Genomic DNA, 14,235 nt, shown 5'->3' with positions numbered 1-14,235 from the left:
CTGCTCACATGGGAGGGAGATTTTTCCACTGCAGAATATACATCCCAGTTCATAAAGATCACAGAGCCGGGAAAACGTTACATGTGGATTTCACGTACATTAGATACAGTTTAATGCCGCAGCCCTGAAATCCAATAAGACTCAAAATTCACCACCTTCAACACCCGGCTTCCATTATTGCTGCCGGTATACCGTCTTCAACACCCGGCTTCCATTATTGCTGCCGGTATACCGTCTTCAACACCCTGCTTCCATTATTGCTGCCGGTATACCGTCTTCAACACCCTGCTTCCATTATTGCTGCCAGTATTCCGTCTTCAACCCCCGGCTTCCATTATTGCTGCCGGTATACCGTCTTCAACACCCGGCTTCCATTATGGCTGCCAGTATACCGTCTTCAACACCCGGCTTCCATTATTGCTGCCGGTATACCGCCTTCAACACCCGGCTTCCATTATTGCTGCCGGTATACCGCCTTCAACACCCTGCTTCCATTATTGCTGCCGGTATACCGTCTTCAACACCCTGCTTCCATTATTGCTGCCGGTATACCGTCTTCAACACCCGGCTTCCATTATTGCTGCCGGTATACCGTCTTCAACACCCTGCTTCCATTATTGCTGCCGGTATACCGCCTTCAACACCCTGCTTCCATTATTGCTGCCGGTATACCGTCTTCAACACCCTGCTTCCATTATTGCTGCCGGTATACCGCCTTCAACACCCTGCTTCCATTATTGCTGCCGGTATACCGTCTTCAACACCCTGCTTCCATTATTGCTGCCGGTATACCGTCTTCAACACCCTGCTTCCATTATTGCTGCCGGTATACCGTCTTCAACACCCTGCTTCCATTATTGCTGCCGGTATACCGTCTTCAACACCCGGCTTCCATTATTGCTGCCGGTATACCGTCTTCAACACCCTGCTTCCATTATTGCTGCCGGTATACCGCCTGCAACACCCTGCTTCCATTATTGCTGCCGGTATACCGCCTTCAACACCCGGCTTCCATTATTGCTGCCAGCATACCGCCTTTAACACCCTGCTTCCATTATTGCTGCCGGTATATCGCCTTCAGCACCCTGCTTCCATTATTGCTGCCGGTATATCGCCTTCAGCACCCTGCTTCCATTATTGCTGCCGGTATATCGCCTTCAGCACCCTGCTTCCATGATGGCAAACAGTATACCGTCTGCCATTACATTTTACTACCTGTGTGTTTTATGTGGACGTTCAGTGAGAATCTAAGGAAAACTTGATCATTTGGTTTATTTCTCGACATTCATCCGGGTTTATTTCAGGGTAGAATGAAGAGTGTCATATTATGCCGATCCCAGCAGTTTTATGACCCCCCCTCTAACTAAATCCCTATAGTCTCTCCTACACTAACCTTCTGAATGGTCCTTAAAGTGATATTAAGGCCAATATGCTTTTAAGTTATTTTATATGCTGATGAAATCACTCACAATGGACGCTGCGTCTTGATATTTAATAGTTTTAGTTTCCTGCAGAATCAGCTGGTTGGCTGAGCACTGGCCCTGATATCCTGTTTTAGGGTGTCTCCTTTCCCATGCAGGGTCCTATGGAGCTACCCTTGTGTGTGCTCAGGGCCGCCGTCAGGGGGGTACGGTCGATATTGATGTAAGGGGCCCGGGACCCTTACATGGGCATCAGCCGTACAAGTGACAAGCCGGGAGGCCCCCGCAGCACCGGAGGTGGCTGGGGCCCACCTCCAGTGTCCCCAGGGGGTCTCCACTGTACATTAGCTTTTTAAAGATGGCCGCCGCGAGTAGCGGCGGCCATCTTTAAACCTGGCAACTGCCCACATCTCGTTTAATATACTGCCGAAAAGGCAATATATTAAATGAAAATCATGCCCTGGTGGTCGAGTGGGGAATTAGTATGATCTGCATCTCTTGCTGATGCAGATCATACTGATCGCTCCCTTGTGGTTGGCAGGGATCGATAGTATGGTCTGCATCAGCCAGAGTGCAGATCACACTGGTCCTCCACTGAAGCCTTAGCCCAGGGATGCAGCCCCCCTTCCTGCAAAACAGGTAAGCAGGAGAGGGGGACATTTAAAAAAAATAACTTTTATTGTTAGTGTGTGTGATGTGTTTTAATGAGTGTGATTTTTTTTTTTTTAATGAAGCAATGTGTGTGTTTTTAATGAGTGTGTGTGTGTGGATATGTGTGTTTCATTACCCGTGTGTTTTTTTAATAACCACTTCCCGCGGGTTCACGTAACTGTACGTCATCTGGAAGTGGTTATACCAAGAACATGGCTGCTCCTGCAGCCATGTTCTTGGTACCGTGTTAAACAGCTGGCGATTGCTGTTTAAATACAAGCGGTCCGGCGTCTGTACAGGCGCTGAATCGCTTGTACAATGCGGCGCCGTGTCCCCCTCCACGGCCGCGGAGCCGCTGTCAGCTTCCTGGGCTCATCTGTCCCTCGTATGAGCCCAGGCTGGGCGTGGAGGGTCTCCCCTGACAGATCGGAGGAGAGATCAGTAGCTTCTAGCTGCGGATCTCTCCTCCGATCACTGGACCCTGAAGTGCATCTTAGGGCCCGTTCACACCACTTGCAGTGCGTTCCGGCCCAATTCTGGCCGGAACGCACTGCATCACATTGCAGCCGGCTCACTTTTTTCCGGGCAGGAGGGGGCGTGGCGGGCCATTGAAGTGAATGGCACCGTAGTCAGGCCCTCCGGCCGCAATTGTGTCATTGTGCCACATTGTGCCTGCAGTGCGTTCCGGTGCAGTCAAAATGCTGCAAGCACTATTTTGATTGCACTGGACCGCAGGCACAATGTGCCCTGCGATCCCATGCGGGCCCCATGCCTGCTCAAGACTCTGACCACCACCCCATCCTCCTGACCCAATCAGTTCTAGAGAAGTGCTATATGCTATATGCTCACTATGTTGTCCGATGTAGGGACCCTGCGTGGCCCCGAAATGTTGGCTATATCATGTTTATGACATATCACTTCAAAAAATAAGCACAAGGATTAATGCACAGAAATGCATCTCCCGCCTGTTCTAGGGAATTTATTTCTGGTTTGACAAAGAGGCATAGAGCCTCGAAACGCGTAGCCAAACCATCCAATTCACTCAGCAAGACGGCCACACTGTCCTCCAGCCTTGTGCCCGTCCCTGAGCTAGTTTCCATTACGACTGCTGACCCATCTTTATACCGTTATACAGCGGCACTCCCGCTCCGCCGACAAGTGGCAGCCTGGCCAGCTGAGCTCTCATTGTCACTGTACCGGACGGGTGCTGTATCATCAACCCACAGTCCACTTTTCCACAACGTACCCCCCAGTTGTATTCAATATCCCTCCTCCATTACAAGGAACCCAATAGGAGTCGTTAAGTCCTGTGATTACATCCACACAGACCAGCCGGATATGCCACCTTGTGATCCATGCCGACAACAGCTCTCACTCTCCTCAGGCAAGAGACCACCTCGTCCATCTAAAAGTGAGTCCTTATCCATAGATATCGATTTATAGATTACAATTTGTTTAACAAACAAGAATCCCAGGGTTGTAGCACTCCTTTGTCTTCCACAAGGATTAATGCTACTACTGGAGTGCTGGTAACCTTCATCTTTTACAAAGGGGCGGGGAATGCCTCAACCGCAAATGCCTCAACCGCAAAACCGCCACTTATTGGGTCCGGAGGAGTGGTGGTCACAGTTTTTGAGTGGGCTTGGCCAAACTCAGATGGTCTGGGATTGCACCTATCCCAGCCTCTACTATCTCTACTGGATTCCATCAAACTGACAATATAGGTGAAATCAGATTGACTGCATTCAACTACTGTCTTCTGCCCATTAACCATCTCAGCTCCTGCATATCCCTTATGAATCACAATTTTTACATTTTAGATAATTTTGAACTTGAGCTCCTCTGAATATGGAAGTGACATGGGGCCAACGGCCCACTCAGCTCCAACCTGGGGTATTCCCCCCAGCTGCACATAAACAAAGGGGCCGGATGCTTGTGCCGACATCATTGACCTTATATGGCTACAGGGTTTTATTAGGGCAATGTCATTGTATATGTGGCCATATAATATCAGTAACATCACAGCATCCTGTACCTTTGCTTATGTGCAGCTAATTGGGCGGCAGTGGAAGGAGCTTCAAGGCAGCATAGATTCAGAACAGGTATGGGGCTTAACCTGAGCTCATCCCTATCCCAGAGCTCCCCTTAAACCAAAACAATAAAACAATAGATAAAGGAATCACAAGGGCCCTTGCACACATGGATATGTTTGCTATCACCAGAGTGTGGTGCTATAATATTATAAAGTAACTTCATGTTACAGTATAAACTCCGTTATTATGACTGGTTCAATAATAAGAAAAGTGGCAGAGCTAAAGGAAATAGTAAGGGCTGATCAGTGTCCTCCATGAAACAACCCCTAAGTTGCTTACCATATCCTGTCTGTGACACCAGCTCGGCTGCTCCTCCAATTGGCTTGGTAAAGACGCCAACAATCCCTTTCCCCACTCCGGAGATAACACCTTTGGCTTTGTGTCCAGCAGATGCCTGGGCCTCGGAGGTCTTCTGGAAGTTCTGCATGGGCTGGTCTACTATGCCGGCTATCGCTCCTGAAGAATGAAAAAAAATGTAACATTCACATGAGATGGAAAAAACACAAGCAGAAACAAGTGTAGAATTTTGAGTGCACATCATTCGTCCTATTTAAAGGCCCAGGTAAACACAAGCTCTTTATTCATTTCATAGCCTCTTGCTGACAACCTATGTAACATGAATTTATTCAAAATGAGGCATTTGTCAGAAACTAAATGTCACACCATCAAGTGGTTAAAGTACACCTAAAGCCTATGGCCCAAGCTAACAGTTAAAACACTTCTCCCCAATGGAACACAAATGTCAAAATAAGGTTTTCAATTCTTGTCCCTTTGACACATCAGGAAATGGGAGGAAGTTAGAGGAATTCCCTCTGAGGCAGCCGAAACAAGTGTCCCTATTGGAAGATTCCCACTATATTCCTGTAGCAGATACAACTCAAAATGTATGATTCTCCCTCACTTTTAGTCCTTATGACAGTAGCAGCTCCCAGGACAAATAGAGATGGTAAATCTCCCTAATGGGGACACAGACCACAACAAAAAAACCTGACAGGCTTAAAAACCCTTCCCTACTCTACTCAAAAGATTTTAAAAAATTGGCTTAATATGCACTGAGTGGCCAGATTATTATGACCACCCCATCAGTACTTTGTTGGGCCGCCTCGTGACTCCACGAGATGATGAAAGGTGATGCGAGGAATCTGACACTGCACTGTTGCCCTTCTGTTGTCTTGTACCAGTCTTGCCACTCACCGTTCTGCCCTAACATTGACTAGTCACTGACGGCCACAATTCGCACGTTCAGACCCAGATTTTCTGCTGACAGTCCAATCTTTAAACACTTTAACAACAGCTGCTCTTGAACATTTAACAAATTATTTTAACCAAAGTGCTTTCATTTACAAAACTTAGAAGACGTAGTACCTTGGCTTTTTCAGCAACAGGGGGGCCCACTGGAGAATCCTTCAGCCCAAGCCTGTTGTGAAAGCAATAGCTGTCAGAGCAGACAAGGTAGGTAGGCTACAGCCTTGCCACGGGACATTGCCCAGGGAGTGGCTATTTATAACACTATCATATTATAGTGTAATGTACAATGCATGAAGATAATCATGGCCTGTTAGGTGGACCAAGGGACTCAGCTGGACACACGGGCAGAGAAATCACTTAAAGATGTAAGACTATTTAATTGACTCGGGTTCTAGTCCACCCATAGCTGAAATATTAGATTCGGGTGCAACGGTTCAGATACACACAATCTGGTATATCTGCACTAAACTGAACTAAGCGTATGAAACAATTACATATGGAACTTCACTTACAGATACCGGTGGACAGAAGGGCACATTGCCCTCACCTATAAAATGCTGGTGTCAATTTCCTTCCCCAGAAGAATGACAGTAGGAGTCTGACAGTTAGACACTTCCCATAAGTACCGTTTACATCACCTGCACCCATAATACAATAACAATACATACTGGGAAGTTCCCAGGTCACCCTATAAAGATTTGTATTCCAATCATTAACACCTTTCCCATAATATAAGTGCACTGACTCCCCCACATACGTAGAGTCAGCCTGTCCTTTCTACCTGCTGCATGTAAGGCCCGTAGCTAGCAGCTGCAGTGCACTCCGTGATATACGCACGGCTGGAAAATATCCTGCTTCCAAAGAACCGTATTATTCATCTCCACTGAGTCAGAGACAGAACCATCAACCAGCCAAACACATGACATTTCTACTCCTGCCTTTACGGTCTTTGTTGTTTAAAAACCAACCCAGCTCATGAAATCCGATCATCCTGACTCAAGGACCGAAACACTTAATTGCTCTGGACTGAATGAGAGAATATTAACTTTACCATGGGACACAGTTTAATGATATTGCCTTTTATTCCTCTCCTCTTGTTTTTCAGCAGAAATTTGGGACTGTGGGGGATTTAAAAAGCTTTTGTAGTGGAAGGTGACATTCAAAAAGCTGTCACTGCCAGGGCCAGACCTGCTATCTCCAATAACACAGAAATACTTCTCATCCTGCATCATGACTGCAGGCATCAATGGGGAATCTACGGCCGCTATTTGCTTTGGATAGTGAGCGTCGGTCTACGTGAGGGCTCCATAAAGATGGCTGGAAAGGAGAATGTTCTCACAGGCTTGTCTGGTTTATCACTCATCACTGGACGTGGCTCTCAGGTTCTAGCCCAGGTCTTATGTATTGTACACATTAAATATAATGCACGGCTTAGCTATGTACTCGGCCTGCTCTGGCCCTGGAGACAGATAACGGACTACAAAGAAGATCTCATCATGCTCCTTCTCTCGAGCCCTGGCTGTGGATTCAGGTCAGAACAACGAGGAAAAATACGGCTGCCAAAATGTAATGTTAGTTTTCACACTTAAATTCCCTTTAGTGATCATTGTAGAACAATGTGAAATGGAATCTTTTCACATGACCAGGGAACATTTGCTGTCATTTTCTCACAGCTTAAGCTTCAGAAATTTCCAGCAGAGTCTCTTACTAAAGCCCATTGTTTAGAGGTAGAAAAGATGTGTCCTTCCAGACGGGGCTGCATTTGGTTTCCCTACCTGTCTTGCGTCACCCCTCTCCTTCCCTAATTGACTTGGAACCTTGGTAACCCGCTAACAAGACCCAAAGGTAGGCCAAGGCTGGGGACGGAGAGGCCAAAAGAGACTGTTTACTCACTGTGCATCAGTAGACCTAAAACTGCCGATTGTCACCATACATTGATAGCAGTGAGGTTATAGGTGTACAGATCCAGGGTGGGTAACTGTTTCTACACGGCACACTGTTCCATCAACAAACATGTACACTCTATACAAGGCATGAACAATGAGGACCTGGCCAGGCTGTACTATGGAACCTTTTATTACAGATGGTAATGTGTCTCTGGCAGTCAGCAGATGAAGTGTGGGTGGCTGTGTGCCCTCCTGGCTGCCCTAGGCCATGGACTACGCTGGCAGAAATTCACCCTGTTTACAGTTGCGCTTCCTGACAGGTGCTGCCTACGGTTTTAGATGCTTTTAAATGGAATTTGCCAAATTTTAATGCCGTCATAAAGCTGAACTCCTGGCAGAAAGTGAATAACGGATCGTATATAACAAAAAATAGGAACTTGGAGTTCTGTTTAACTGCAATCTGCTGTAGGCTTTCTTGAAAAAAGTCTCTGTGCAGGGAAGTTGTTTCCCATACAGAAAAAAGGTCTATTATGTGACACTTTGCCACGGCTGCATAAAGGCGTCTACAAATCTTACCTTCTCTACCATGTTGAGGCTGTCAGACTATGTGCATGTAGGCTTGGCTGGAGGCTGATTATTCCTTGTAAGTAGAGGCCCATCTCCTAGACTGGAGACACTACTCCTATCTAAGCCTCGGTGCCTTACCTTCACAATGCTTACAGACTGACACAAAACCATAACAGATCCCCTTTAAAGGATAACTGAACCCAAGAACAAAAGTGTATATATTGCAGCTCACCAGTCCTTAGATGTCGTGGCTGCACTAGTTTTCAGGCTAATAACATTTTCACTAAGTGCAGAAAATATCTGCTGATCTTCCCAGAAATGCCGTGCCTTTGGTTCCAGTTCATCTCACAGGATGTGACAAAGAAGTTATCTTCCTTCTGCAAATGATTAATCCCATCACCTTCCATGTAATGTAGATGAAAAGGAGATCCAGCCTGGGTGACAACCATGGCTCACTCCAAAGATACAGTGCAGCGGGTGAGGGTTGTCCCTCTAAGACAGGAAGTGTTTTAGAGGACAAATCCCGCCATCTCTCATCTGAGGGCTTTTGGGCTGCAATTTATCACATTTGTTTTGGGGTTTCCGATGCACTTTAAATGAAGGAAGTTTTTTTGTGACGTGACTTTCTCAATGTTCTCATAATGTCATGTCTCTAAGCTTTAGTAAGCATGACTTTCTTATATTTTTAATATGTTGCTGACTAGTAACTCCACCGTCTCCAAACATGACATGTTTGCTACTTACATTGAATTCTTCAGCAATTAAAGAGATGTAATAGCTAGTTATGGAATTCTGAAGTTTTCATTGTCACTAGTAACCAGAACTGTGTACTAGGTCACCTGAGTACAGTGTGATGATAGTGATCTGTAGAAAACGAATCTCTCTCTGGACAGGATGCTGGTCTCCATACTCACTCACACTTTGCTCAATTCCCATGCTGTATGTAGACAGAGCATGTGCACAAGAACAGTTTTCCTTGCAGATCTGACCCGGCATAAATCTGGATAGGCTAAAGCAAAGCAGCAGGGAAGCCACTACAGCTGGGGTAGCCAAACATTGGCCCTTCACCTGAGGTTTAACTACAAACCCCAAAAGGCATTGCAAGACTTCACCAGAGCTGGAGTTTGGCTACCCCTGTACTACAGGTAAGGTCCATGTAAATGGCAGTCTCAAGCACTGGGAATATGATAGTTGCTTTATTGCTGAACTGGAAAAGAGCTAGGCAAAACAAATCATGCATTCAGGAGGGGTAAATGTGTGATGTATTCCAGCCCTTAGCTCGTTATATCCATACAAAACCCCAAGGGCTGTGTGTAGTCTGAGCCGAGAAGGGTGGTGCATGCTGACGGGGAGTTGGGAGTAAGATGCCGGCCAGAGCATCTTGATCAGCCCCTGGCAACTAGTGATGTCACTGGTTGCCAGGAGATGGGCACAATGACATATAGGGAGTCCCAGGTTGCTAAGAGCTGGGCGGGGAGGTGTGCATGGTCCTCACACATCTCTCTGGCCGACTCTTGGCATCCTGGGACGCTCTGCCTAGAAAGGGGGTGGCAAGCACACTGCAAACAATGTACAGCAGAGTGGCCATGCCGCTCTGCCTGCCTCCCCCCCATGCGACCCAAAGAGATGCCATTTGAGGCAATAACCTCAGGCTGCCTCATTATAGAGGTGGCCCAGCTGAAGAGTCACCCTTCCTAAGTGGAATGAGTCTGACATACCTCCTAATAGGTTAATTAGATGCGGCAATGTATACTAGGACATAGAGTGAGGGGTACCTAGCCAAGCGCCAGAATCATGGCACAGAAAAAAAAAGGTATATGCGGGTGCCCTGCGGTGGCATTTATTAGGCAGTGTCAGTTTATTACACTTGTCCTAGTGACAGGCTCACTTCCAGTAAAAAGTACAATACAACGTATATATTTTTAATATGAATGTAGATATCTGGTGCTTTGCTATGAATGTAATGTAAGTAAACACTTGTGCAAGTACACAGGTTCTTCTACCAGTGCAGTGACGTGGCCCTTCCATCCTGGGCCACAGAGGTCACCATACGGCAATGAGACAGGTTAACCTCAGCAGAACCCTTGAACGGAATTTTTTGGGATTATCACATGACGCTGCCCACATCATCATACACTAGTATGTAAATCACTTCCAGCATTTCTGGCCCAGCATGTAACGTTTCCCAACTTCCTCTGGGGACCATTCTGAGGTTTGTGGTTGCAATTTTAGGTCCAATGTAACGCAGATTAGGAAAGTCTACAAACCCATACAGAGTCATCTCTCGCGACCTCTCGCCATGGAATGCTTTTGGTCACTTTGATCTTGCAGCCTTGAGATCATGGAAGGAAGACCGCAGCTCAGAGCTCAGCTAGTGCCACATGAAGTACAACACGATACGGTACATGTGTACATCTTGTGCGTGCCTGTATATGTCAACACATCCAGCCAGCCAACACCAACAAAGTACAGACCACAAATGAGCTGAACCCAGGCAAACAGCTGATGAAGACACATAGCCCTAATTATAGAAAATCAATCTAGAGCAAGAAACTTCTGCCACACGATCAATCAAACCAGTGACAACACAGCACATTCTTCTCTTCATATAGAAGTACAATGATATAAAATGACATATCTGATCCTATATCATTCACAGAGCAGACAAGTACAGATCCCCTACACAGGAGGAAGACTTACTCCACATTGCCCATGGAAAGGATTTCCTGTGGGTAGCCACTAAAGGTCACTCACAGTGGATTTACAGCCCAGAAGGGAGCCACAGTACACAGACATTGGCCAACGAATGCATCAAGAAATGAGGTAAGGGTAAGGTGGAGTCCACAGACATTGGCTACTGAACGCCTCCGGAAATGAGGTGAGGAGAAGTCCACAGACACTGGCCACTGAACGCATCAGGAAATTATGTGAGGGTAAGAAGTCCACAGACACTGGCCAATGAACACATCAGGAAATGAGGTGAGGTGGAGTCCATAGACACTGGCCAATTAATGTATCAGGAAATGAGGTGAGGGTAAGGTGGAGTCCACAGACACTGGCCACTGAACGCCTCCGGAAATGAGGTGAGGGTGAGGAGGAGTCCACAGACACTGGCCACTGAAAGCCTCCGGAAATTAGGTGAGGGTGAAGAGGAGTCCACAGACACTGGCCACTGAACGCCTTCGGAAATGAGGTAAGGGTAAGGTGGAGTCCACAGACACTGGCCACTGAACACCTCCGGAAATGAGGTGAGGGTGAAGAGAAGTCCACAGACACTGGCCACTGAACGCATCAGGAAATGATGTGAGTGTGAGAAGTCCACAGACACTGGCCACTGAACACATCAGGAAATGAGGTGAGGGTGAGGTGGAGTCCACAGACACTGGCCACTGAACGCCTCCGGAAATGAGGTGAGGGTGAGGTGGAGTCCATAGACACTGGCCAATGAATGTATCAGGAAATGAGGTGAGGGTGAGGTGGAGTCCACAGACACTGGCCACTGAACACATCAGGAATTGAGGCGAGGGTGAGGTGGAGTCCACAGACACTGGCCACTGAACACATCAGGAAATGAGGTGAGGGTGAGGTTGAGTCCACAGACACCGGCCAATGAATGTATCAGGAAATGAGGTGAGGGTGAGGTGGAGTCCACAGACACCGGCCAATGAACGTATCAGGAAATGTGGTGAGGGTGTGCCATTTCACCGGCTGCTGCAGCTGGAGAAGAAGCCGGTTGCAGTACGATTTGTGCTTCATCAGCCTGTTCAGATTCCCTAGGTGACATTAGGGGTCTAAAGGGCCCCTGATGTCTCCATAAAGAGGACCTGTCACATATAATTGTTTGGGGGTTTTAACCTTTTCCAGCCAAAAACTATTTTATCATGTGTATGTGAAAAAAATAAGAAATTGCTTTAGACAGCAAGTGGTTAAAGTAGATGTAAACCCAAACCTGAAGAATAACATTTAGCTGTGTGTGTCATGCAGATGCCTTTTTTAAGAATGAAAATATACGTTTTCACCTTTTTTTCTACTTTCGTGCATCTCAGTGCTGATCTCCTGTTGAAACTTTGCAGCCACTTTCTGTCTACAAGCACTCCACTGATGGCTGCATGGCATTTCCTGGAGGGTAAGGGGTTCTGATGATGAAGATGATGGATCACATCTGCATAATGAGTGTTGTAACTACCACTTGCAGTCTCCATCGGAAGCCCCTGTGACCTGGTGACAGGCCAGGAGCATTCCTGGGAGACGGGACAGAGTACTGTCACCCTATAACAGAAAGTACCTGAACACGGACTCCTTATGGCAGGACTACCCGCTATTGTTTGAATAAAGCTGCAGATTTTAAATAGATGAAAATGACTTTTAAATTCTATTAACATGTTCAATTTTTTATGGGATTGTAGTAATTGGGTTTACATCTACTTCAATATCCCCATAATAATAAAACCCCAAGCTTGCAGGATTCGGCTCTGCATCCATTAGTTAGCTACAAAGTCGAATATTAAACTCAGAATATTCCGCTAATATTGTTTACTTTACTTTTAGCCAAAATGGCTTTTATCAGATGTGCTAAAACCCTTTCTTTTTATAACTGATGAGAATCAGATCTTACTTCACTTTAATGGAAAACCGCTAGAGAAATGTCATTATCGGAGGTCCAGAGTAAACCTACATTAGCCTACACGCACTTTACTGGAGTATCTTAGATGCTGAGAGGCTGATTATGTTAAACTTGGCTGGTTTCATCCCATTTTTTATCACAGAGCATGACCTGCCAAATAACTGATCACAAAAACCAAAATGGGGCCAGACCTGATTTGATTAGGTACAAAGAAAAATAAGGTCACGCTACCAAATGCTGATATTTCTAGTCGGGCAGATGCTGGCAGGTTCTGGCATCCCAAGGTCCACATATAACTCTTTGTTTCATTTCCAAACATCTATGAAGATACTGTATGTGATCTGCACAATGGACTCCACATATTGCAGGTTTCTATAGACTGCACAAACTGCTGTATCTTCTCCTACCACCAGATGGCGACATAAAACCTTCCCAAACCGATTATATAGAAATCCCTTTTTAACAAAAACAATTCACTTTTCATTTTTCCAGCTTTTACTAAGTTATAAAAGACGGACATGGAACTGTACAGGTCAAATCCAAGTGTACAAATGTGCAAAAGCCTGGGCTGACCATAAAACTAACATGCAAGTAAAAGGTAAAGCAGAACACCAGGTTTCTTAAAAAACAATCCTTGCAGTAGGGCTACTCTCATACTGCAAGAGTCAAAGCAGAATTCTGGGCAAAACTGTACTTAACACTTGCAGTGGGGCTACCCCAGCAATGCAAAGGTTAACTGTTTTTTTTTTCTAGATGCTAAAATAAAAAAAGGTATAAGTTGTGCAATATATATATAAATGATAAATGTGCAATGCAGGAAGATCAAGGCTGGTGTCAGGGGTTGTACATAGCTTCCTAGAAACAACAGACAACCCAGACACTCAGAGTGGGGAAGGAAAGGATAGATGATGCTGGACGTACTCCAGCCAGGAAATGAGGTGGGCTCTATGTGACTTGCTGCAGCTTCTAATGTGAGAAGCTCACAGTGTGCAGTGAAATCAGAGCAAGTGAATTCTGTATAGAAGAGGAGCCGGTACAACTGAGCAAGACTGAGGGTAAGTCCGGAGTTCAGCTTTAAGGCAGCATGTATATTCTATCTTTTATGTACAGCAAACCTATATGACAATGAGCTCAAGTCACAATCATAATGCACGCAGCGTTTTCATTACTGTGAATGAGATGCTGAAAGTACATTACAAAAATAATGGCGAGCTCTTCACGGACATGAATTGTGTAATTGGGAGGAGCAGAGAAAGCAGCAATTCCGGAGAAATGTCGGCTTCATCGGGTACATAACCATTTCAAGCAAAAATATCACATTTCATACTCTGGTCAGCAAACTGAAATGTCTTCATGGCACAATGACTGAGATAAAACTCATCCAGCTTAGAACATTGGCACCTGTCATCATCCCGGATGTGTTTGGAAACCATTGATGACGGACTGCAGGTCTTTCACATCTCCTGAACATGTTGTATTTGGAAAATATCATCACATTGCATATTTGTTCAGGAAACTGCGTGTACATTAATTCCGTCTGATTTAACCAGCTGTTGTAAGAATGAAGAAAAAGAAAAAATCAAATGTTGTTAGTGTAATTTCTCTTAAAAAAAACACATTTTGGCCACTGGATGGTGCTGAGGATCATAGGAAAGAAATACATTAATAATGAGATACAATTCAAGAGAACGCTGCAGAGAATGAACATATAAATGTAACCATTGTTATGCCATTAGTATTATGGT

General features: G+C 45.6%; 1 protein-coding gene across 5 annotated transcripts in view; it reads right to left on the bottom strand.

The window, feature by feature from the left end:
- VPS13B (vacuolar protein sorting 13 homolog B) overlaps positions 1-14,235 on the bottom strand; it is a 761,266-nt gene that overhangs the window by 5,338 nt on the left and 741,693 nt on the right. For all 5 annotated transcript variants that reach the window (XM_018559352.1, XM_018559343.1, XM_018559336.1 and 2 more), the window contains exon 58: positions 4,445-4,621. In XM_018559352.1, the coding sequence (XP_018414854.1) occupies positions 4,445-4,621 (177 nt within the window). The remainder of the gene's footprint in view (positions 1-4,444; positions 4,622-14,235) is intronic.

Source organism: Nanorana parkeri, unplaced genomic scaffold (genome assembly GCF_000935625.1).
Source record: "Nanorana parkeri isolate BGI_ZX_2015 unplaced genomic scaffold, ASM93562v1 scaffold16, whole genome shotgun sequence".
In the NCBI taxonomy this organism is placed as follows: domain Eukaryota; kingdom Metazoa; phylum Chordata; class Amphibia; order Anura; family Dicroglossidae; genus Nanorana; species Nanorana parkeri.
The sequence above is the reverse complement of the archived record's forward strand: the minus strand, read 5'-3'. Positions and strand labels throughout refer to the sequence as shown.